The sequence below is a fragment of the Microchirus variegatus genome (assembly GCF_963457635.1).
Source record: "Microchirus variegatus genome assembly, chromosome: 23".
Taxonomy (NCBI): Eukaryota; Metazoa; Chordata; class Actinopteri; order Pleuronectiformes; family Soleidae; genus Microchirus; species Microchirus variegatus.
The window spans coordinates 16,835,360-16,860,055 of record NC_139824.1 but is presented as its reverse complement, the minus strand read 5'-3'; the positions used below and the strand labels follow the sequence as shown (position 1 = coordinate 16,860,055).

Below are 24,696 nucleotides of genomic sequence, written 5' to 3'. Positions count from 1 at the left end.
TCAGAGTAAATGTACATGGAACACAGCGTAACTGAAGGATTTTTTTCTCTCGCCTAAAAAAAAGATTGTATTTTAAAGCAAATATCACCTTTAAAATATGCAGCAGGAGCTTAAAAACACATGGAGGTCGTGTAACGACATGTGGACATGAGCTGTGCAAAGTCTGATGCTGCTGAAGTGAAGCAGAGTGAAATTACAGAGGTTTTAGTAAAGAGATGTTTAGGTGTTCTCTCTGTTGGCACAGTTTGGCATCATCTGTGCCATTTGAGATTTCTTCGGTACCAAAATATTAAAAACCCATTTAGTATTTATATGTCACTACAGATCTAAAAAAAACTTGTTTTGAAAAAAAATAATAATAAAAAAAAATATGATAACTGGCTGTAAATGGATGCTCCCTGTGCGGTGCGTAATAACAACTCTGCAACTCTGCGACTCTGCAGCGTCTTCAGTTACGCAGCGCCACAGCTATGGCTTACCTTGGTCAATTAGGGTGATTGACAGCTCGTTTTAAACCTCTAAACCGGTAGAATCGGACCCCGGTCTCCAAATGTGTGTGAATCACTTCATCATTAGCGAGTCAAAAGGACATAAAAGCATATGACGCATTTCTTCCGTGAAGAAGAGGTTAAAAGCCCAAAAGCCTGAGCTCGTCTCTATTATCACAGTGACGCTCTAACGTGAACTGTGACTGTTTCTAAAGCGAAGGTCACTCTGAAAAGAACGACGCGTCCTCTAAACTCTTTTGTTTTTCGTCTCTCCTGCTCTGAGCCCCGCGAGGTCAAACGGGTGCATGACATATCACCACCACCACCACCGTCAGCAGCATCATCTCAGCACAAGGACAAAACCACAAGGCCTCATCTCAGGGGTGTTGTGTATCAGCGAGAACACTGTGTTTCCTGCACAAATGAAGCCTCACCAGCACAATCTAAGGAAGCACAGCTGCAAACAGCACCATTGCATTGATTCAACTAGAGAATCAGCCTCAGTTAGCGCTTTAAAGAAACATCGAGAACTGTTTTCCCTTTGTGCACCACTGCAGGACAACAACACAAGCACATCTAACAAGCACCAGGTAACAGGTCTGAAATCTAAAAGGACAAATCAAACTCACTGTGTCCTCAGAGTTTCCACAACCTGGCTCTCAGCGTGGCGGCATATAACAGGTGGTGTTGTTGTTGTTGCTGTAAAGTCGCATTTACAACAACAACAACACCTGTTACAGTTGTATCGTCATCACGTATAATAATAATAATGCTTGTCCACATATTGCGCGCACGGGAGATTAAAAATCATTTATTTTTCTTAACATTTTCCACCCTGTTTTTGTCTCGTGTACTTGTATAATTTATATTTTCACTCCCACTACACTTGGATGAGAGAAGGCACAGTATGAGTATAGGGTGACGGATGTAACAGTAGGCGGTGGGACTTTTTCTTTCCTTATTTTCATATTTATTTATTTTTTATCTATTTTTTATTTCTAAGGTTTTTTTTTTCGGTTTTTTTTAAAGATTTATATGCATGTGTGTGTTTATATGTATGTATATGTATAAATATGTGTATATATGTATGCATATATATATATATATGTGTATAGATTTTGTTTTATTTATTAATATTATTATTATTATTGTACTGTTTTTTTTTTATTTTTGGGGTAAAGAAGGTCATGAGCTACCTGAAATTATTTTGGCTTGGATGGTGGTTTGTTTTCCTTCCTGTTTTGATATTTTTGTGAATATAGAGAGCACTTGTGTATGTTGGTTATGTTCAATTCTGATAAAAATCAATAAAAAAAAAGTATTTCAAATAAATAAATAAAATAAAATAAACCCTCTGCGACTTTTTATAGAGAACTTGAAACAAACGTTCCCATTTCCAGACTTTGCTCTTCTCTAGAATAAAATATGACTGAAAATGAACTCAGACTCATCATCATCATCATCATCATCATCATCATCATCATCATCCTTCCTTTTAATAAAAGATGCAGACTTATGTAAAAAGAGGAAACTTAATCTGGAGGATATTAGCTGAATATAACACTTTATAATGAGATGTGGGTGCAGATGCAGCCTGTTTATCTGAGCTTTAGTGTGTATATTGGTGTGTGTGTGTGTGTGTGTGTGTGAGCAGCAATTTCTTTTCCAGGGAACGTTTCAGACGAGCAGAATTAGCCCACACTGTAAAAGTGCCGATGTCGGCGCGATGCGTTCGCTCTCCTGCAGGAGGACGAGATGATGATGATGATGACATCTCTGATGACTGAGCGTGCACAACGAAGCCACGCACGTTCAGGAACGCCAGGAAACGCAGGAAAAAGCATTTTAACGGCGATCGAATCAAACGGAGCATCAGACGTCTGCTAATAATAACAAAGTCTGCTCTTCCGTGAACGGTGGAGAGAGAGAAATACAGACAATAAGAGAAGAAATGTATAAAACAGAGACGGCGATAACGGTTCCAGACAGATAAGTTTCGGCCGTGGAGGGACGACGACGACGACGTTAATGAAAACATGTGCAGCAGCGTCGCTCGGTTAATTACTGAACAGGCCACAGCGGCTGCTGCTCACTGAGGCTGAAACTCTCATCATTCTAGTCATGCAAATGAAGTTTGGCCTGATCTGATGATGATGATGGTGATGGTGATGATGGCACCAGAGGAAGAGCAGGTTTTCCTCTGCTGCTGCATCACAAATCTCGTCCACTCTCCATTTTAGTATGCTGAAAAAGTACAATTTAGAGCAATATGGAGTGAGAAATGTATGATTTGAACACTGCTGGCTGCTTTATTCCATTACCAGGCTATAAGTATGTGCGGTATAGAGTGTCTTATGTCCTTTTTTTTAAAATCATTTTCACCAACGATATAAAAACCCCGGAGCAAAAAGTGCTCAAAATGTTAAAAAATCTGATTGAATTTGTGAAATTTGGAACTACGTCACAGTTCAAACGTTCACTTTTATGAACAAAAATCTAAGAAAAACTGTCTAATTCTGTGACTTCTGCGCAAGTATTGCTACTTTATATCACTGCTAAAAATGTGAATCTTAACTTCGAGTCAAAAACACAAAGCCTGAATATGTGACCTATAAACTCACACCCCCAGGATGTCCATATAAGGAGTTGTGTATTATTCCCACGGCTCTTGTTCTAAAAAAAGGTTTACATTCAGTATTAATTAGACTCCCAATCACATTATCTCCACTCCGACTCCAGTCCGACTCCAGTCCGACTCCAGACCTACTCCAGTCCGACTCCAGTCCGACTCCAGTCCTTCTCCAGTCCTACTCCAGTCCGACTCCAGTCCTACTTCAGTTCGACTCAAGCCCTACTTCACTCAGACTCCAGTACTCCAGTCTGACTCCAGTACTCCAGTCCAACTCCGGTCCGACTCCACCTTTACTCCAGTCCGACTCCAGTCCTACTCTAGTTCTACTCCAGACGACTCCAGTCCTTCTACAGTCCGACTCCAGTCCTACTACAGTCCGACTCCAGTCTGATTCCAGTCCTACTACAGTCCGACTCCAGTCCGACTCCAGTACTCTGGTCCGACTCCAGTCCTACGGCGGTCCGAATGTTTGAAAGCCTGAATATGTGACCTATAAACTCACACCCCCAGGATGTCCATATAAGGAGTTGTGTGTTATTCCCACGGCTCTTGTTCTAAATAAAGGTTTACATTCAGTATTAATCAGACTCCCAATCACATTATCTGGCCTTGTTAGTCCGACTTTTTAGAAATGTTGACTGACTTTTGTCTTTTAAAAGTTCGTTTTTAGTCGGACTAACACAACGATTATTGTTTCTAATGTCACGTAAACGAACCCTGACTAAGAGAAAAGGTGAACAGAGGGACATAAGCACTGGTCTAGAGAAGGAGAAAAATGAAAAAGAATGTCTGTCCTCACAGAATAAACTGGCTGACTCACGCTTGTTCTTTCAGCTCCAAACAGCTGCCACTAATTTGACCTATTCATCGCTGGCTTATGGTAACAAGAAGATAAGAGTGAAAGCCACAGGCATGTTCAGCTCCACCTCTCTCCCTTTCACCAGTTTACTCTCGTAGTAGTAGAGGAGAAGCCAAACCAGAACCAGGTCCTCTGATTTTAGGCCTAATCTGAAGAGAACGACAGTACACGAAGCACTCCGTGTGGAGAGAGTCACCGCCACTCTTTCCCGGTTGCTATGGCGATGCCAGACATGCCAAAACAAAGGCAGAACACAGAAAATAAGCAGCCTCAGTCAAACGCCACGGGCAGAGCGGCTACAGCCAAAAATCTGGCTTTGGCAGCGGACACTGGAGCGATCCATTATTCTGTGGAAGAGATTATTCCCAGGTATAAACTGATAAAAAAAAGACTTAATGAGAATATGAAGGATGTGATGTTTACACGACTGATCGGAGATGACTTTAGATTCTCTTCTCGTCCTGAGAGAAAGGAAGTGTGGCACTGTTGATCTGTGCTTGGCAGCCGGCGGAAAGGTGGAAGTAAATGGAATGCAATTTCTTCCTTAGATCAGCCCACTGCTTTTAGGAGGTAAATAATTGAACTCTTCCAAAGGCTTTTCCCAAGACAATAGATTTGAGTTTCTTTTTAATAGCACCTGCAGGAGCCTTGATAATGAAGGAGAACACGGGGGAGGAAACAGATGCAGAGGAAAGAGTCCAACCATGCAGACAGTGGGGGGGGGGGGGGGCTGCACTTAAACACCAGGACACTGAAGAGTAGACGAACTAAGAGAGAAGAGATGGACGATGTCTTCTTCATCACGAGGAAGACACTCCCTGCAGAGCTGTACGTGTTCATCGTGATACAAATGAGATGGAGCATGCGCAGAACACCAAGTCCTACTTCAGTCCTACTCCAGTCAGACTCCAGTCCTACTCCAGTCCAACTCCAGTCTGACTCCAGTCTGACTCCAGTCTGACTCCAGTCTGACTCCAGTCCGACTCCAGTCCTACTCCAGTCAGGCTCTAGTCTGACTCCAGTCCTACTCCTTTCCGACTCCAGTTTCGACTCCAGTCTTATTCCAGTCAGACTCCAGTCCGACTTCAGTCCTACTTCAGTCCTACTCCAGTCCTACTTCAGTCCGACTCCAGTCCTACTCCAGTCCGACTCTAGTCCGACTCTAGTCCTACTCCAGTCCGACTCTAGTCCGACTCCAGTCAGACTCTAGTCCGACTCCAGTCCGACTCCAGTCAGACTCCAGTCCTACTCCAGTCCAACTCTAGTCAGACTATGGTCCGACTCCGGTCCTACTCCGGTTAGACTCCGGTCCGACTCCGCTCCTACGCCAGTCCGACTCCGCTCCAACTCCGGTCCAACTCCAGTCAGACTCCGGTCAGACTCCGGTCAGATTCCGGTCAGATTCCAGTCCGACTCCAGTCCTACTCCAGTCCTACTCCAGTCCTACTCCAGTCCTACTCCAGTACAACTACAGTACTCCAGTCCGATTCCAGTCATACGCCGGTCCGACTCCAGTCCTACACCAGTCCGACTCCAGTCCTACTCCGGTCTGACTCCGGTCCCCTTAGTCCGACTAAGACCAGCTCTATTTTACATTAAGAAAACCGAATACGCGAAAGTCCAACTTTAGTCAGACTAAGACAATAATTCGGTTGTCTTAGTCTGACTAAGACAAACCAGTGGTTTATTGTGATCATTCATTTATGATTTGATGATAATATGATATATTTCTTCACTAATTGTTCATTTATATAGAGAGAGATATATTTATAACGCATGTTAATTCACTATTAGGGTGAATACAGGAGTAAGGGAAGGTGGAGTCATAATAGTGATGCTAGTAAAAGAGACAACTGTGCAAAGTGTTAGTGATAACAATAACATGATATGATGATACGCCGGTTTGCTTCCTCCGTCTTACAGAAGACAAACTGCAGCTGTTACTGTTTGCTGCACGATATCAGCAATGTGTGTCTTTTTTAAAACCCTTTATCCTCCTCCTGCTGCACAATCTGCCACAATCTGCCACATTAACACATAAGCTGCAGTAAAACCACGGGAAAACACACACAAGTCAAGCAGCACGAGCTAAAATAAAGCAATAGACGCGATTAAAGAGCTAAACTGCAGCCCGTTCATGAAATAAAAGTCGTCACTTTCTGAATCCGTGTGCTGACGACGAATGTTTTTGAATAATTCTACTGAAAGTTAAATGCAAATATGTGAAAAATATTAATTGTGCACAGGGTTTTTATGACTAAATATGTGAAAGCAAATGTCTTTGGTGTTGAGCGAGAGATGTAAATATTTCCAATTCAGGTCACAGAGGATGTTGTGACATCGTGAAACAATGAACAGGCGACAGGAAACAGGTCAGACTGCATTACAGCCACCAATCCTGTTCAACAGGCCCAGACACACACACACACACACACACACACACACACACACACACACACACACACACACACACACACACACACACACACACACACACACACACCTCAAAATCCCAACTACTGTCAAAGTGCATCAGGTAATATGGATTCATTCAAAAATTCATTAAAAATATTCCTTAAGAGGTTTCCAAATATTTTCAACAGATTCTTGTTCGGGGCGATGCCGACTATTAAGATGGTAAATTTGTAGTAATTCCGAGATACTTTTTGTTTTTTTGAAACAACCTCTGTTCGACTCCTCTGTTTCACTGCTCTGTTTGACTCCTCTGTTTGACTCCTCTGTTTGACTCCTGTTCGACTCCTGTTCGACTCCTGTTCGACTCCTCTGTTTGACTCCTCTGTTTGACTGCTCTGACTCCTCTGTTCGACTCCTTTGACTCCTCTGTTTGACTCCTCTGTTCGACTCCTGTTCAACTCCTCTGTTTGACTGCTCTGACTCCTCTGTTAGACTCCTCTGACTCCTCTGTTAGACTCCTCTGACTCCTCTGTCCGACTCGTCTGTTCGACTCCTTTGACTCCTCTGTTTGACTCCTCTGTTTGACTCCTGTTCGACTCCTGTTCGACTCCTCTGTTTGACTCCTCTGTTCGACTCCTGTTCAACTCCTCTGTTTGACTGCTCTGACTCCTCTGTTAGACTCCTCTGACTCCTCTGTTAGACTCCTCTGACTCCTCTGTCCGACTCGTCTGTTCGACTCCTTTGACTCCTCTGTTTCACTCCTCTGTTTGACTCCTGTTCGACTCCTGTTCGACTCCTGTTCGACTCCTCTGTTTGACTCCTCTGTTCGACTCCTGTTCGACTCCTGTTCGACTCCTCTGTTTGACTCCTCTGTTTGACTGCTCTGACTCCTCTGTTCGACTCCTTTGACTCCTCTGTTTGACTCCTCTGTTTGACTCCTCTGTTTGACTCCTGTTCAACTCCTCTGTTTGACTCCTCTGTTTGACTGCTCTGACTCCTCTGTTTGACTCCTCTGACTCCTCTGTTTGACTCCTCTGACTCCTCTGTTTGACTCCTCTGTTCCACTCCTCTGTTTCACTCCTCTGTTTGACTCCTTTGTTTGACTCCTCTGCTTCTTTATCTGAACGACTCCCATGATGCCTGATGTCAGCCACTTCCTCTGCAGCCTCTGAACAGGTCGATCCAGGTTTAAAGTAAACACTGACATCACTGTCAACAACATTCCTCACAGAGATGAGTGTGTTTTCTGGTTCCAGTTGAATTAAAATCCCTTTAAAGGCACTGTTTCAGTGTACTTTCAGCTGTTCCCCAAACCTGTCAAGTGACCACTTTAATGTAAGCAGCTGGCGTCAGATCAAAAAAAACGATTCCTCCAATAATCGATTATTAATCAATTACTAAATTAATCTATTCAAAAATATGAAATTAAACTATTTTGACGCACTTCTTGAAGCTTTTTTCATTAATAAGACAAGATTTCTGATTGTTTTTCCATTAAAACTGAATCATTTTTTGGTTTGTGGACAAAAACAAGACATTCCAGAACGTCGTCATTATCGGGTTTTCCAACATTTTTTTTTTTGACGTTTTCTGACATTTTAATGATTTCTTTGTCAAAGAAACCAGAGAAAACATTCACATATAAGAAGCTGAAAAATCAAAACAGTTGACGGTTACTTTAGTAATTGATTAATAATAAAAGAATCGAGTAAGTAAGAGTGTATGAACGTCCATTGACTGAATATAAACCGTTGTCGTGATGATGATGATGATGATGTTGATAATGATAACTGTGAGCCGTCTGCATCATCATCATCATCATCTGACCCACATTCCATGTCTGGTTTTATGTCCCTTAAGGTTCTTTATATTCTAACTCTCATAACGACTGAAAAAACTGAATAAAGTTGAGTTTTCTGTCCTTATTGTCATTCATTATTCTAACAGATTTTTTTTTCATGGAGGGGAAAATGCCACTGATTGTGTCCTGGTTCACTCAAACAGCCTTCTTCATCACTTTATATCTGTATTTATAGTCGTATATCGCACAATGCGGAGACATGAATCAAGGTTGAAAAAGCAAAAAAAAACGAGTGTTAGAATTTCCAGGTTTTCTAAGTGAGCCGGAGCACAAAGGCGACCACTTTCAGAAGTCAGGGTTCTTCTACAAGGGCTGAGGTTCTACCTGGAACAATTTGCTTCTGAAAAACCCTTCCTTGGTAACACTAATAGTTCCAGTAAGAACCATTTTGATCCAGAGAACCCTTTAAAACCCCTTTCCTGAAAAAAGGGTTTTAAAAGGGTTCCACCTGGAGCCAAAAAGGGTTCTCTTACGAGGACAAGCCGAAGAAACTTATATGGTTCTACTTTTATTAGCACTTTTATTTCTAAGAGTGTATGTGCGGCCACATCTTCCTCATTTCTGCAACAACACAACCTTTAAATTTGGGGTTAACGTTATATTCATTGGGGAAAAAAAGTGATTTTTCCTTCAAAAATAAGGACATTTCTAAGTGAGGCCACACTTTTGAACGCCAGTGTAGAATAAGACGAGTACAGATCAAGACAATAATTCATGTAAAATGATATTTTGACACGGATTAAGGGCTCGATTAGTGCGACTACACTAAGCCGTATTGCCATTCCAATAAAATTTTGATTAATTCTTTAGCTCTACTTCCAATCCACCGCTCCAAGCACACATGTATGTATTAATTCAGTATAAAAAGATAAATAACAGCTTCTCTACATCGGGCTTAAATGGAACTACGCTCCACTGGATGATGAAGACTCCAGGAATATGAAGTTTCTCTCACATATCAGAAAAAAGTGCTGAGGCCTGAGGAGGTGAAAGTAATGGAGAAAGTTGTGAGTGTGATTATAATGACTCTCTTATGATATCATGTCATCATCTCCCCGTGGCTCTAAAGCAGCGCCGGTGATGTTCGCTCAGTCAAGAGAAAGCTTCTCTCACTCTCACCACTTCTTCCCTGACCCTCTTTTTTGGAGTCCCTGCTCGAAAACGACATGCCCACTAAACTAAATAGAGTAAATCTCTGCCGTTACAAGCTCCATGTGGATTATCTTGGTATCAAAATAAAGATAACACTTGTAAGATTTCACTGTAGATGCCACTGTGTCAGAGTAAATGTACATGAAACACAGTGTAAATGAAGGGTTTTTTTTTCTCTCGCCTAAAAAAAATATTGCATTTTAAAGCAAATATCACCTTTAAAATATGAAGCAGGAGCTTAAAAAACACACGGAGCTCATGTATAAACATGTGGACACGAGCTGTGCAAAGTCTGACGCTGCTGAAGTGAAGCAGAGTGAAATTACAGAGGTTTTAGTAAAGAGATGTTTAGGCGTTGTCTTTCGGCACAGTTTGGCACCATCTGTGCCATTTCTTAGGTACCAAATTATTAAAAACCCATTTAATTTTATTTATACGTCACTACAGATCTAAAAATAACAAATAAAAAAAAAAAAAAATATGATAACTGGCTGTAAATGGACGCTCCCTGTGCGGTGCGTAATAACTCTGCGGCAGCGCCATAGCTCTGGCTTACGCATTTGTGCGGACATTCGACCTTTTTCTAATCAGAACGATCTAATGTCGCTCTGTAATGATAAATCAGAGCGGGGTTTGTTCCCAAAGCATGCTGGGAAGTGTAGTTCTTCATTAGGAGTGGTTTTGTTCTGGTGGAAATAACTTGTTTTGATAAACAGCAAAGGTTAAGACAACATTGGGGGAACCGTGAAGCAGAGGTTAAGAAGCTGCATGTTTGGTGACACGTGAGCAGATATTTATTCAAAACAACGATGATTTTCTATGGAGCCAAAACTCTTCCGTGTGGTCTTTTGTTATGTGGGTGAAGGAAACACAGTGAAGCAGAGAGGGGGGGGGGTGAAACCAAGCGTGTTTGGTGAGGTTCCCATTGGAAGCAGCAGGATTAACATTACTGGAATGACTGCCTTCATGTGTGTGTGTTCAGTCTGCTGTTATGTAACGTGACGCGGGTGAAGCTGCTGGACCAGTCGCGCTAATGTGCTGATCGTCGCTCATAGATCAGGTGTTCTAATGCTGCTGCTGCTGCTGCTGCTGCTGCTGCTGCTGCTGCTGCTGCTGCTGCTGCTGCACAAACAAGGCTCTTTTAATGCCGATAAAGCCTCGTGCGTCTCACATGACGACAATTTATCTCGACTTACACACTATTTAGACATTTTTACGCTCACAAATACATGCTATTATGCTACCGGTCAAAAGTTTGGGCTCACCTATACACTTTTCCATTAAAAGTCACACTTTTATTCATCAAAAGAGTTGATGAAAGAATAGAAAATATAGTCAAGACATTGACAACATGAGAAGTAATGGTTTTTATTCAAAATAATCGATTAATAAATGGTTTTCAAGGGTTTTCTAATCATCCAATAGTCTTCTAACACCATTAGCAAACACAACGTACCATTAGAACACTGGAAATGGGCCTCTATTCACCTATGTACATATTCCGTTAAAAACCAGATGTTTGCAGCACATTAACAACGTATAGAGTGTATTTATGATTCATTTAAAGTTATATTCAATGAAAAAAAGTGCTTTTCCTTTAAAAATAAGGACATTTCTAAGTGAGCCCAAACTTTTGACTGGTAGTGTACAGTGCAGCATGACAGTTTTTTCAGTTAATCCAAACTTGAAAATGCTTTTTTGAGGCTATGGTTCTTATTGCGTTGTCTCCAATGTTTTAACCCACATGAACTAATTATTAGAGCGGCAACTAACGATTATTTTACTCATCGATTAATCGTTTGGTCCATAAAATGTCAGAAAATGTTTAAAAAAACGTCGATGACAATGTTCTCCAATGTCTTTGTTTTGTCCACAAACCAAAATGATCCAGTTTTTTATGATTTATGATCAGAATCTGGTTTTTTAATCATGAAAAAAGCTCTAATTAACATAAAATAAGCCTGTGTTAAGGCACCCTAGTCTGGTTGGTGGACAGATTGCCAATCCATCACAGGGACCACACGGACACAAACAACCCCAAATCTGCATGTTTTTGGACTATAAGAAACCTGGAGAACCTGGAGAACCTGGAGAAAATCACAAATCCTGGGTCTTCTGCCTAAAACGATAACCAAATATCCAGAAACAGTCACCGTGCGTCCTCACTGAGTCGATAATATCCCCATAACGAACATCAACGTGACATTTGTTTTCATCCTCTAACGACTAAAGTTGTTCTGAATAATCTTCGCAACACGATGAGGTCACTGTGTTCTTCACTCACCAGACAGAAAACACAGAAAACACTGATTATATCAACATAACACAATATGTTGTTTTTCTCTGGCAAATCAATGCACTGTGTGTGTGTGTGTGCCCTTGAGCAGAGAAAACAGTCACAAACACAAACACATTATTATTATTATTATTATTATTATGCACTTGCTCTTAGACGAACTCATTACACTCCTTCACTGAGACGTTTCAACGCTCGTCTCCGGAGAAATCAGAAGCAAAAACATGTCACGACATTAGAGGAGAGACGCAATGTTAGTTTAAAGTGAATATAAAGTGAGAAGAGTTTAAAACGTTAACTTTAAAAGGTGTGAGGATATTAAACTGTGACTCTGTGACAGCGACGCTGACACCGTTGACACTGTTTGGTTTATTTCTGTCAGCTCAGCGTTGACCTGGATCACTTTTTGGCCGCCGGTCGTCAGAGCATCCGGTGACAGACCAAACAATCAAAGTCACTTTGTGCTTCCTCCCTCTTTCTGTCTGCTGCCAAATCAACAGCCGCTGTGACTCTGACTCTGTGTTTTCATTCTTTCATCATCACCATCCGTCTCTCTCTCTTTTCATGAAGATGAGGGGAAAAGGACTTCACTACAAAGAGACAGGGATGGACTTCACAGGCTACATCCGTACTTTAACTGGTCGTGTTGTTGTTGTGATTTCCCACGGAGACGCTGGTGAAGTTCTAAGTCGTAGAGTCAATTTTATTAGTAAAAATGAGCAGATACAAGAGAGACGGTTATCGTATAAAAAAGTCAGAACGTCAATCCGTCTCAGGACAATAGTACGATAAAGGTTTCCGGTGACGATTTTGTTATTTGTTTGATACGATTTTAGTTTTTTTTTGTTTTTTTTAAGTATTTCAATATAGATGTCATGCATATTTTTGAGTCCAGAACAACGTGTTTGACCAAGTCTAATTTCTTGAATAACTATTCTAACTGTTTTAACCGTAATTTTAACTTCACAACAACAACAAATGTCAGGTGGCGCGACCAAATATTTATAAAAATTGATTGATTGTAGCACTGTATTGATATATCAGAAATATTGTTTGCCATTGATTATCTCTCACTCCTCTTACTAGACAACGAAAACTGCATATCTTTTATCATTATATGCATCATATCATCTAACCCTCAATTATATTGCAACGAAAATGTATTGTTTGTTGTTATTTATTGTTATATCTAAAATGTATTGTTATCGAAATTTACGACGATAATGGACGTTTTATGCCATTATCGATACATCCGATAATTTTTAAAAAATGAAAAAAGGATAACAAAATAAAAGTTGTTTTTGGCTGTGTGTGTAGGTAGGCAGGCTACCTGTATGTTCATGTCCCTTTAAGACACTCGGACACTTATATCACGCAAATTGTCAATTATGCAAATTAGGCGATGACGTCATTTAGCAACTTCGAACTTATCGTTCATTTATCGTTATCGAGGTGAGCTGCTCAATATATCGTGATATTGATTTGAGGCCATATCGCCCAGCCCTACGACACACACACGATATCCATCTTACGGAAGAAAACAGGATTTCGCTATTAATTCACAACTTGGAGAATAAAGTGGATAAAGTCAATGTTTTGAGTTTAGACCCAGAGAAAGAATTGATTGGTTGACAATTGTAATACAAAAAGACAAAAAAAAGGTTTTCTGTTGATAGTAGAGGAAACAAAAATGAAGATATGGACCAACAACAACAACAACAACAGCCCTCAAACCACTAAAGTACTGACCTACTATAGTTGTTATTATTAGTGAGTTATTTTCACCACCAAAGACGACGTTAACTGCCTTCATTTCTTGTCCAGCATTAACGTCAGACTCCAGTCATGATAATAAAAAGTCAGTCATGGAGCGTCTGTGTCTGCCCTTCAGTCCTGGCTCATTTCCAACTCAAAGTTTGACAAATGAACAGCTCATATCAAAGACACGAGACCACACCTCCCTCCTCCTCCTCCTTATTCCAACACGCACGCCGCACTTGTTATTCTGCGCCTGAAATCTGGATTATTGTGGCGTCCTGCTGTTCTCACTGTGGAACCATTCTGTGTTAAAGTTAACGACGGAACCAGAGTGAACTCTGAAAAGGAACAAAGCTGGGAGAACGCTATTTTATTTATATTCTGTTCAATGAACTCTGTGAATTAGAAAGAACTGAGAATGGGTCACACTTTATTGTGCACTGTCCCCATTATGATAACAAAATAAAAATACTTATATTGAATGAAACGTCTTCTTAAAAAAATAAAGAAATATTCTGATGCACTCCAGGTTCCTTCCATAGTTAAATAATGGTAATCTTCATCTTATATATATATATATATATATATATATGTATATATATATATATATATATATATATATATATATACACAGACACATATACATACATGTATATATGTATATATGTGTGTGTGTATATATAGATATATATGTATATGTGTGTGTATATATACAGTATATGTGTATATATGTATGTGTACGTATACATATATAGACACATATATACATGCATGTATATATGTGTACATATACACATATATACATGCACACATATATACATGCATATACACATATACATATATATATACATACATATATATACATAGAAACGTATATATGTAAGTATATACATACATATATACATGCATGTATATATACACATACATGCATGTATATACACACGTATACATGCATGTATACATACACGTACACATACACGTATACATGCATATATACATACATGTACACATACACGTATACATGCATATATACATATACATATATACATATACATATATACATATACATGCATATATACACATGCATATATACACATGCATATATACACATGCATATATACACATGCATATATACATATACATATATACACATGCATATATACATATACATATATACACATGCATATATATGTATGTATATACATACATACAAATACACATATATCTTCATACATACACATATACATACATATATATACATACACACATACATATATCTATATATGTATATGTTCTATGGATGAAAAAAATGTAAACAAATCCTTACTTAAATCAAAATTTAATGGAGTTACATTTCTAACCCTAAAAACACTGTTAGAGTTAATGACTCAACTCTCCAGCACGACCGACGTAGTAAAAGGAAACTCTGACTTAATTAAAACAATAAATCACATCGTCACAAACTGATAATACCACATTTTTATAAAGTCAGTCTGAGGAGAAGCCTCCGCACAAATGAGTCGTTAAGACTTCACCGTCTTCAATCTGTCGACACACAAACACCAAGAAAGTCATAAACACCAGCGCTGTGGACTCACCTTGGCGTTAGCTTTGGTCTTAGCGTTGCTGCTGCTGCTGCTGCTGCTGTTGTTGTTGTTGAGGCCGGAGCTGGAGCTGGAGCTGGAGTTGGCGTCTTCATGAACCGTGTCCAAAAGCCAGAGGAGGAACTCCAGGGCGTCGTGCTGAGAGTTCCCTCGAAACTGAGAGCCGTATTTAGCCACGATGCTCTGAAAGATGAGAGAGAAATGATGGTGGATTAGTTTCAGGAAGTCTTGACATCCTTTATTGAAGAGCGAGGTCATAGAACACGGGGGAAAATCTCCTGTTATCGTCACATTATGTAGATGCATTTAAAAACATCTTTATGATACTATTAGAGCTGCAACTAACGGTCCATAAAACGTTAAAAAACGTCGATCAGTGTTTGTCAAACCTGGAAATGACGATGTTTTTGTCCACAAACCAAAATGACTCAGTTTGAATGATTTCTTTGTTACAACAAAGAGATTTTTCACATTTAAGAAGCTAAAACAACAACCAGAAATCTGGTTTTAATCACGGAAAAAAGCTTAAAAAAACGATTAATAAACACGATTATAAGATCATGAATTGGATTCACACGGAGCTGGAACCATATTAAATTAAATAAAAGTTGGTATTTGTTATTGAAACACACACTAAAACAGTTACGCCATCATTAAAATACTCATCGTTTTCTCTTAATATCATCTTAAAAGGACGTAATAATAAAAATGTACTCTTTAGGGTGTTTACTGTAGTAAACACTGAGCTTGTCAGGGACCAGGAGGCCTCATGGAGACCAAGACCTGGTCCTAATGAGGTAAACCAACCCTAACTAACTTTAGTTTAGGACGGAGGTTTTCTATCGTGGTTAGGTTGAGGTAAGGGTTAAACGCTGACTAGTTGTGGATAAGGTTAAGGATGAGGCTTTGCAATTCATGAAATTCATAAATAAACAAAACAAGAGGTTTGAATTTGTCGTCAATTTGACGTTTCAGACGGTTTTTCCACTATTTTCTGACATCATAAACACCGACATCCATTCCAACTCTCAAATATCGGTGAGAATAAGAAGTAAAAACCACATCCTCAGACTATTTCTGACAGCGTAGAACACACGTGTGTCAAACTCAAGGCCCGGGGGGCCAGATGTGGTACGCCACGTCATTTTATGTGGCCCCCGAGTGATGAATTGGTCTAAATTGGCCTGCGTTGACCATAACACTACGTAGAGCGTTGATTTTATGTGTTTTTAATATGTTTTTATGTGTTTTTTATGTGTTTTTATGTGACTGTATTTGTTTTGTGGAGTCACTCTATTTTATGTCTGTTTTTATTTTTATCTCTGTTTTACCTATTGTGCAGCACTTTGGAAACAGTTTGTTTGTTTAAACTCGTGCTTTATAAATAAAGTGGATTGGATTGGATTGGATAAACTACATTTCCCACAATGCACGGCGATTGCGTTACCCGCAAAGTGACGGCAACGCCGCTAGATCATTGGAGTGTATCGTTGTATTTGCGTCATGCGACGAGTGAAATTGAATAAGTGATAAATACAGAAAGTAGGAGTAGTTACCTTAATGTAACTAAATGTTAAAAGTAACTAAATATAACCAAATATAACGTAAAATAAAGGTAACTACTCCGTAACATATTTCTAAATAACTTTCTGTATTTATGACTTATTCTAGTTACAAATTTAATGTATTATAGATGTTACCGGTTCCGCGATGGTGATGGCGTCAATTTGCGCGTAACGCAATCGCCATGCATTGTGGGAAATGTAGTTTACGGTAAACGCACGCCTTAAAGCAGCACAGGCCTATTTTAACACAGATTTTTAAGACCAATTCACCACTCGCGGGCCACATAAAATGACGCGGCGGGCCATATTTTGCCCCCGGGCCTTGAGTTTGACATATGTGCATTATGCTGATAGATGATGCTGTAGAAGAATGACTAAAGAGTTGCGAGTTTGACGCCTCGATCGTGACACGCCAGGTCTGCGCGCGACCTTTCCGAGTGACTGACAGAAAACAGGCCTCGTTAAAGAAAAACATCACAACCTGCAGAATCTAAATATAAACACAGCGCGCTGACCTCCTCTGTGTCACACACACACACACCTGACAGACACACACACACACATCGCTAATTAGCTTCAGCGCTACGAGGACGCACTGACGGTGGGAGGGAGGATGGAGGGATGGAGGGACAGATGGAGAGAGGGCGAGGACGCTGTGGTGTGAAGGAAGGAAGGAAGGTTCTGTGATTGTGTTTCAACACATCTGAGAGAAAATAGACAACAAAAATAAAAAAAAGGGACGCAAGGAAAAGGACGTCTTCCGTTACTTTCAAAACCTTCAAACTCATCGTCGTTATCGTCGTCTTAAAACATGATTACGTCTTAACCATAAATCCCGGTCGATTGATTCGGAGCGTTCGAAGATATCAGCGATGACGTCATGGAAGACGAGAAACTCCTCAAAATCACTGCCTTCAGAAATCTCTCCGCTGTCAAAGGGCCAATTCCAATTCCTATCTAAATCCTCAATCTTAACCCTTAATCTTAACTGGGCCTCAAAACCAAGTATTTTGTCACTTAGAAATGGGACACCCCTTAAATGCAGATACGTCTTCAGACTGTAGGGGGCAGAATAACGCGAAAGCTGCAGCGCTGTCGCTAAATACACAAGACACTCTTCTGATTGAGCTAAATGTCGGAGATTAACGCATATTATAAGGATTTTTGAGTGTTTTTAACACACTTGAAGGTGCATTATGTAATAAATCATAAAATCCTCCTAATATGTCACAGAGACTCAGGAATAATGTTCATATAACAAACTGAACTCACCAACAACAACAGTACAGACAAAATATTTGCAGTAAAAATATATATTTTACAGACTGCAAATCATGTTTATGTTTTGAAATCATGTTTTGGCGTCATGTGGCGCCACCTACCGCCGTCTACCAATCGTTGCAGTGAGTAGAGTCTCAGCTGCCGAGCAACCACGGGTTGCCAGTTCGGTCAGAAAACTAAACCTAAAAAGACCTCGGGTGTTTTGAATTTGAATGTAGTAACCGTTTTTGGCCACATTCTTACATATGGCGCCTTTAACCTCATAACCGTAAAAAGGGCAAACAAAAGAATCTTAAGAATCGAAGATAAGACGCAAACAAACGACAACAGACGGTCGTAAACCTGCCGAGTCTGCACAGAGCGAGGAGAGGTCATGACCTCACCTCCTCCTCCTCCTCCACGTCTGTTTCAGCGTTCCTATCTCCCTCACCTTTGCTTCACCTCACACCTTTAACCCTGTGCCTCTCATCCATCCTGCACCTCTGTAAACAAAGATGGAGGCAGACGACGTTTAGCACAAACGTACGTCAAAAGGATCGACGCTGAAATCTCATTTACGCCACCTCAGCTCACCTCACCTCCTCCTCCATAGATTCCTCAGAGAGATTGAGAGGGGGATTATTGACAGATTGAGACAGGAGATGAACTTTAAAAAAAAAGTATTTTCCAAACACACAGAGCTGTGGCTGGAATGAGGCTGAAGAGAATCCTCAGAGTCATTTTTCAGCCGTCGTTGCCGTCGTCTCACCTCTGCTGTCAGAGCCGAGCGGACGCCGGGCGTCATCGCTTACGGCCTTCTGCTGCTCACGTTGTGTTTCATCCATCACACACACACACACACACACCTTCAGAATTCTGCTTTTTCTTTTATCACTGTTTTTTCTCTCTCTCTATCTCTATCATAGAAGAACCATTTTTTCCACTAATCAGTCACAGCTGAGGCTCCTGTCGAACCAGGTATTGTTAGGAAACACACACACACACACACACACACAAATTCTTGTACTTGCTGCACACTGAGGACCAGCATTTTCCACTTTATAAATCAACACAATTACAAATATCTACTTCATGAATGACATCTATAAAGAACTACTGGGTGCAGTACCATAAAAAGTCCGCAGGTGGAGCCCGGGTTTTTGTACCAAATTGAGGACCTTAGTTAAAAACGGACTATAGCATGTTTACGACCTAAGGAATTGATTTCAGTGAAAACAAAGTGAGGACCGGCCAAAATGTCCTCACTTGGTAAAAATGACCTCACTTTGTTGGTTAAAAACCCTCACTGGTCCTCAGTATGCCACAAGTACAAGAACGCACACACACACACACACACACACATTCTTGTACTTGCAGGTAAACAGACCTGCGAGTGTTTTTCCTGGATGCTGTGACTGAGTCCAGGGCAGAAAAGACAGAAAATAAAGACGAGCACAGTTTTTCAAAGCAACAAATACAATAATAAAAGGACGCAAACAGAAGGGAAAACAGAAGGAAAAGGAGTTGCCAAGGTCACCGAAAAGATATGATAACAGTAAAAGGAAGAGGAGAGTGAGAGTTTTGCTTCGATATCTGTTTAGAGATGAGTCTCTCAAGTCCGTGAAATCAATCGGTGTGTGGTAAAGCCCAGGAAAACATGCAGGACCGGGGTCACAAGGACCAGGACTGGGAATAAAATGTCTAAAATAATGTTCTTTTCACTTTATTCGTGTTTTTTCCTGTCTATTCTTATATTTATATATGATCTTTTGTGGGGGTTTTTTCTTTACCACATATGGTGCCTTCAGGGACCTTCATTTTCTAATCAATCAGTGTGTGGTAAAGCCTGGTCACGAGGACCAGGACTGGGAATAAAATGTCTAAAATGTTCTAAAATAATGTTCTTTTCACTTTATATGTGTTTTTTCTTATTTATATATCTTCTTTTTGATTTTTTTTTCTTTACCACATATGGTACCTTCAGGGACCTTCATTTTCAAATCATCAGTGTGTGGTAAAGCCCGGGAAAACATGCAGGACAGGGAATAGAACGTCTAAAATGTTCTAAAATAATGTTCCTTTCACTTTATTCGTGTTTTTTTCCTGTATATTCTTATATATTTACATGTTCTTTTTTGAGGTTTTTTCTTTACCACATATGGTGCCTTCAGGGACCTTCATTTTCAAATCAATCAGTGTGTGGTAAAGCCCGGGAAAACATGCAGGACAGGGGTCACGATGACCAGGACTGGGAATAAAATGTCTAAAATGTTCTAAAATAATGTTCTTTTCACTTTATTTGTGTTTTTTCCTTTATATTCTTATATTTATATATGTTCTTTTGTGGGGGGGTTTTCTTTACCACATAAGGTACCTTCAGGGTGTGTGGTAGAGCCCGGGAAAACATGCAGGACAGGGAATAAAATGTCTAAAATGTTCTAAAATAATGTTCCTTTCACTTTATTTGTGTTTTTTCTTATTTATATATCTTCTTTTTGATTTTTTTTTTCTTTACCACATAATGGTACCTTCAGGGACCTTCATTTTCTACATGAAAGTCGTTAAAAAAAATGTGAAAAATCCCCCCAATATGTGCGCCATATTCTATCCCTGGTCTAGTATTTCTACGTCTTAAACATATTAGGAACCATCTTCAGCACTAAAGAGGAACACAGAGTCCTGGTAATGACATGTGCATGACCTGCACAGAGCCAGGAACTCTACGTCATCGAGTTATTTCCAGGGATTACAACAACGACAACAACGACCTGCACAGTTTCATTCACAACAGTGTGCGAGCGAATAGCACACACCGCGACGGATGATTTACTCCGTGTGTAAACCGTGTTATTTAAGCATCGCTATATAAATCATAGCAGGGACACGCTGTAATGTTTCCTCACGCAGATAAAACATGTCTGTTTATTGCCTGGCGTCACAGCGGTGCAGGTTCAGTTATGATGTGAGTGAGTCGTGGGAAATTTGCACAGAGAATATCTTCTCGCCTCCTCGTGCTGTTGTGTTTACGGTGATTTAAAACCCCCCAAAAAACAGAGAAGAGGGTCAGATTCAGCACAGATTCCACGTGGTTCATATCCACACCGTCTGTATACGTTTCCAGCACCGAGGGTGGGAATAAGGAGCGCTCCTGAGAGGAGTTCAAGGAAAAGACAAACACGCCGTCCTTCTCGCTGTCACACACACATATTCTTGTACTTGCTGCATACTGAGGTCCGGGTTGCTGACAAAGTGAGGACCAGCATTTCCACTTTATAAATCAACACAATTACAAATATCTACTTCATGAATGACATCTACAAAGAACTAATGGTTGCAGTACCATACAATGTCTGCAGGTGGAGCCCCAGAGCAAAAAGGGCTGGAAAACTTTTTTGATTTTTTTTTTTTTTGGTCCAAAATTTGACAAAAATGTCATACTATATCGTCCAAAATTTGAAAAATAAATTTTACCCAAAATTTGTGGTCCAAAATTTGACAAAAACGTCATACTATACTATGTCGACCAAAAAAAAAAAAAAAAAATGTACCCAAAATTTTTGGTCCAAAATTTGACAAAAAAAACCGTCATACTATACTATATCGTCCACAAAATCTGAAAAAAAAATTGACCCAAAATTTTTGGTCCAAAATTTGACAAAAATGTCATACTATATCGTCCAAAATTTGAAAAATAAATTTTACCCAAAATTTGTGGTCCAAAATTTGACAAAAACGTCATACTATACTATGTCGACCAAAAAAAAAAAAAAAAATTGGACCAAAAATTTTTGGTCCAAAATTTGACAAAAACGTCATACTATACTACAGGGGTCACCAACCTTTTTGAGACCTTAAGGGTAAAAAATAATATGGAGGGCTACCACATTAACATTTTTTTTTTTTGTTTACCATTTAAATGATTAATATTATGCATTTAACTGCATACACATTCATTCCAGTGCTTACTCCTAACGATTATCGGGTTTTATAAACAATATCAAAGATATTTTACTGAGCGATCATACGGATACATGCAAGTGAGGTGAAGTGAAGTGAGCCCGCGGGCACCGTATTGGCTGCCTGCGGGCTACCAGGTGCCCGCGGGCACCACGTTGGTGACCCCTGCTATACTATGTCGACCAAAAAAAAAAAAAAAAAATGTACCCAAAATATTTGGTCCAAAATTTGACAAAAAAAAACGTCATACTATACTATATCGTCCACAAAATCTGAAAAAAAAATTGACCCAAAATTTTTGGTCCAAAATTTGACAAAAACGTCATACTATGCTATGTTGTCCAAAATTTGATTTTTTTTTTTTTTTTTACAAATTGAGTATAGCATGTTATAGCAACCTAAGGAAGTGATTTCAATGAAAACAAAGTGAGGACCGGCCAAAATGTCCTCACTCCGTAAAAATGACCTCACTTTGTTGGTTAAAAACCTTCACTGGTCCTCAGTATGCCGCAAGTACAAGAACACACACACACACACACTTCCTCCACTCCCAGAACAAACAGAACTCCGTTCTCTCAGAGCTGCTGAATTCTATCGAGCAGAAAAAGATGAGTCTGGACGCCTCGGCCGTCGCTCTACAAAGTGCTGTTAAATCCTTTAGGGTCAGGAGTTTATAGCGCAGTCGACCAACTCTTCATCCACGAGACATTTAAACCTCCATCTTTGTGTGAAATGTGCATGCACAGACGCATGTGGGAGAGAACAAAGAGGGTCAAACCTTCTCCTCTATCATCTTCTACTCGGTCCAGGCTGAGGAACAAAGTGCAAGAGAAGAACAGTCCCCACGGTGACTTATATGGTGATTTGGGATAAGGTTTTGGCCTCACGTGGTCGATAAACGTGAACTTAAATGTGTCCTTTCGCCTTCAGTTCGTTCTTCAGAAGCCGACGGTGCATTGATTTGTCAAAGGAAGACGCGACGAGAATTTAAATGTCGACTTTAGAGCTGGAACAATTAGGTTTGAAGCTTTTATTTTCATGATTAAAACAAGATTTCCTGATTGTTTTAGCTTCTTAAATGTGATTATTATCATTAAATCCAAACCAAATCATCTCCACATGGTCAATAAATCACATCAGAGATGCAACTAAAGATAACTTTCATAATAGGTTCAGCTATTAATCGATGACTGAATTAATCGTCAACTATTTTGATCGGTTTTAAGCTTTTTCATGATTAAAACCAGATTTCTGATTGTTTTAGCTTCTTAAATGTGATTATTTTCTTCGTTTCTTTGCTCCACATAAACAAAGAAATCATTAAAACTGAGTCATTTTGGTTTGTGGACAAAAACAAAGATGTCATTTCCAGGTTTGACAAACACTGATCAAGGTTTTTTTTGACAAACCATTCATCGGTTATGAAAATAATAATAAATAAATGACTCGAACTTAAAGGGTGAATATCAGAGCTGCAACTAACGATTATTTTCATAACGGATTAAAGGTCACATAGAGTGGTCCTGTTGCACATATATGTTAGTTATGGAGGTCTACTTACATACATTAACTTGTTTTTAGGGTCAAAAACCTCCCAGTTGCTGTAAACGAGCCGATAGAAATCTCTCCTCACTGAAGCTCTCTTCAGTCGCATAGAACTTCTGTTCTATGGGAGATTTAGTCTTGTTTTTGTCCACAAACCAAAATGATTCAGTTTTAGTGATTTCTTTGTTTATGTGGAGCAAAGAAACTAAGATAATATTCACATTTAAGAAGCTAAAACAACCAGAAATCTGGTTTTAATCGTGAAAAAATCTTCATTATCAAAACAATTGACGACTAATTTTGTAATATTCCATATTTTTCTTCCAACAGGCGGCCAAGACAGTGACTCATTCATCATTTCAATACAAAAAGACTAGGAAATCATGCTTTGCATCGTGTAACAAGAACATTTAGAATTAACTCTAACTTCCTTGCACATGCACCGTTCAAGACTACATGTGTTTTTTTTCCCAATTAACCATTTATTATTTATTATTCATTCAAATCAGGACAGCATCACACTCTTGTGCTTTAATCACTTCCTTTTCCCACTGCAGGTGTCCCCTGTACAATCTGAAGTGATTGTGGGAGTATTTCCTGTAAATAAATACGACTACAGAGTAAAATGACGCAGCAAAGTAGTTCCTAGGGGGAGTGGAAGGGCCACCAGATGACCTCTGAGACTCAGCGCGCAACCACATGTTCATTTAACTTCTTATTTCGCTGTTATTTGAAACACAGCCTACATGCTACTACGACTATTATGACACCAGGCAGGAAAGCTCCAGTCCCTCCCCATCCTCCACCCTCCACCCTCCAGCTGACACCTGACAGCCGGGGAATGCAGACAAACCACCTGAAGTCTCATGACCACGAGCAGAGACTCACACACTCTTGTGTGTAATCAGTAACCACACAAAGCTGCCACTGCTTCAACAAACAATAATAAAAAACCAGGAAACAAAAGTGATAAGACTTAGTTGTTCACGGAGGTCGACCTTTGACCTTTGACCTGTGAACTAACACTCACTGAAGTGAAGCTCGTACCTGACACTGAGAACTCTTCGTTATAGAATCGTCTGCAGCTGCTGGAAACAATGATATCTGTGCATCTGTGTATTCATTACAGTGTGAATGAGGGAAACATTTACTGTGTGTATTGTTGTCCTCATCATTTCTGAGGCTGAACGTCACTGTCCTAATGTGAAATACCTTGTATTTGTCATAAACACTGACTTTTGCTATAAAAAAGTAGGAAAAAACACAATTAAGTCATTTCTTTAACTTCAATTCAGCAGCAAATA

The 24,696-nt window shown here is 39.7% G+C and overlaps 1 protein-coding gene across 1 annotated transcript in view; it reads right to left on the bottom strand.

Annotated features, from left to right (window-relative positions):
- usp43a (ubiquitin specific peptidase 43a) overlaps positions 1–24,696 on the bottom strand; it is a gene marked incomplete at both ends in the record, with an annotated part of 66,933 nt that overhangs the window by 39,897 nt on the left and 2,340 nt on the right. Inside the window, one exon of the mRNA XM_083909227.1 lies at positions 15,060–15,248. Within this exon, the coding sequence (XP_083765353.1) occupies positions 15,060–15,248 (189 nt within the window). The remainder of the gene's footprint in view (positions 1–15,059; positions 15,249–24,696) is intronic.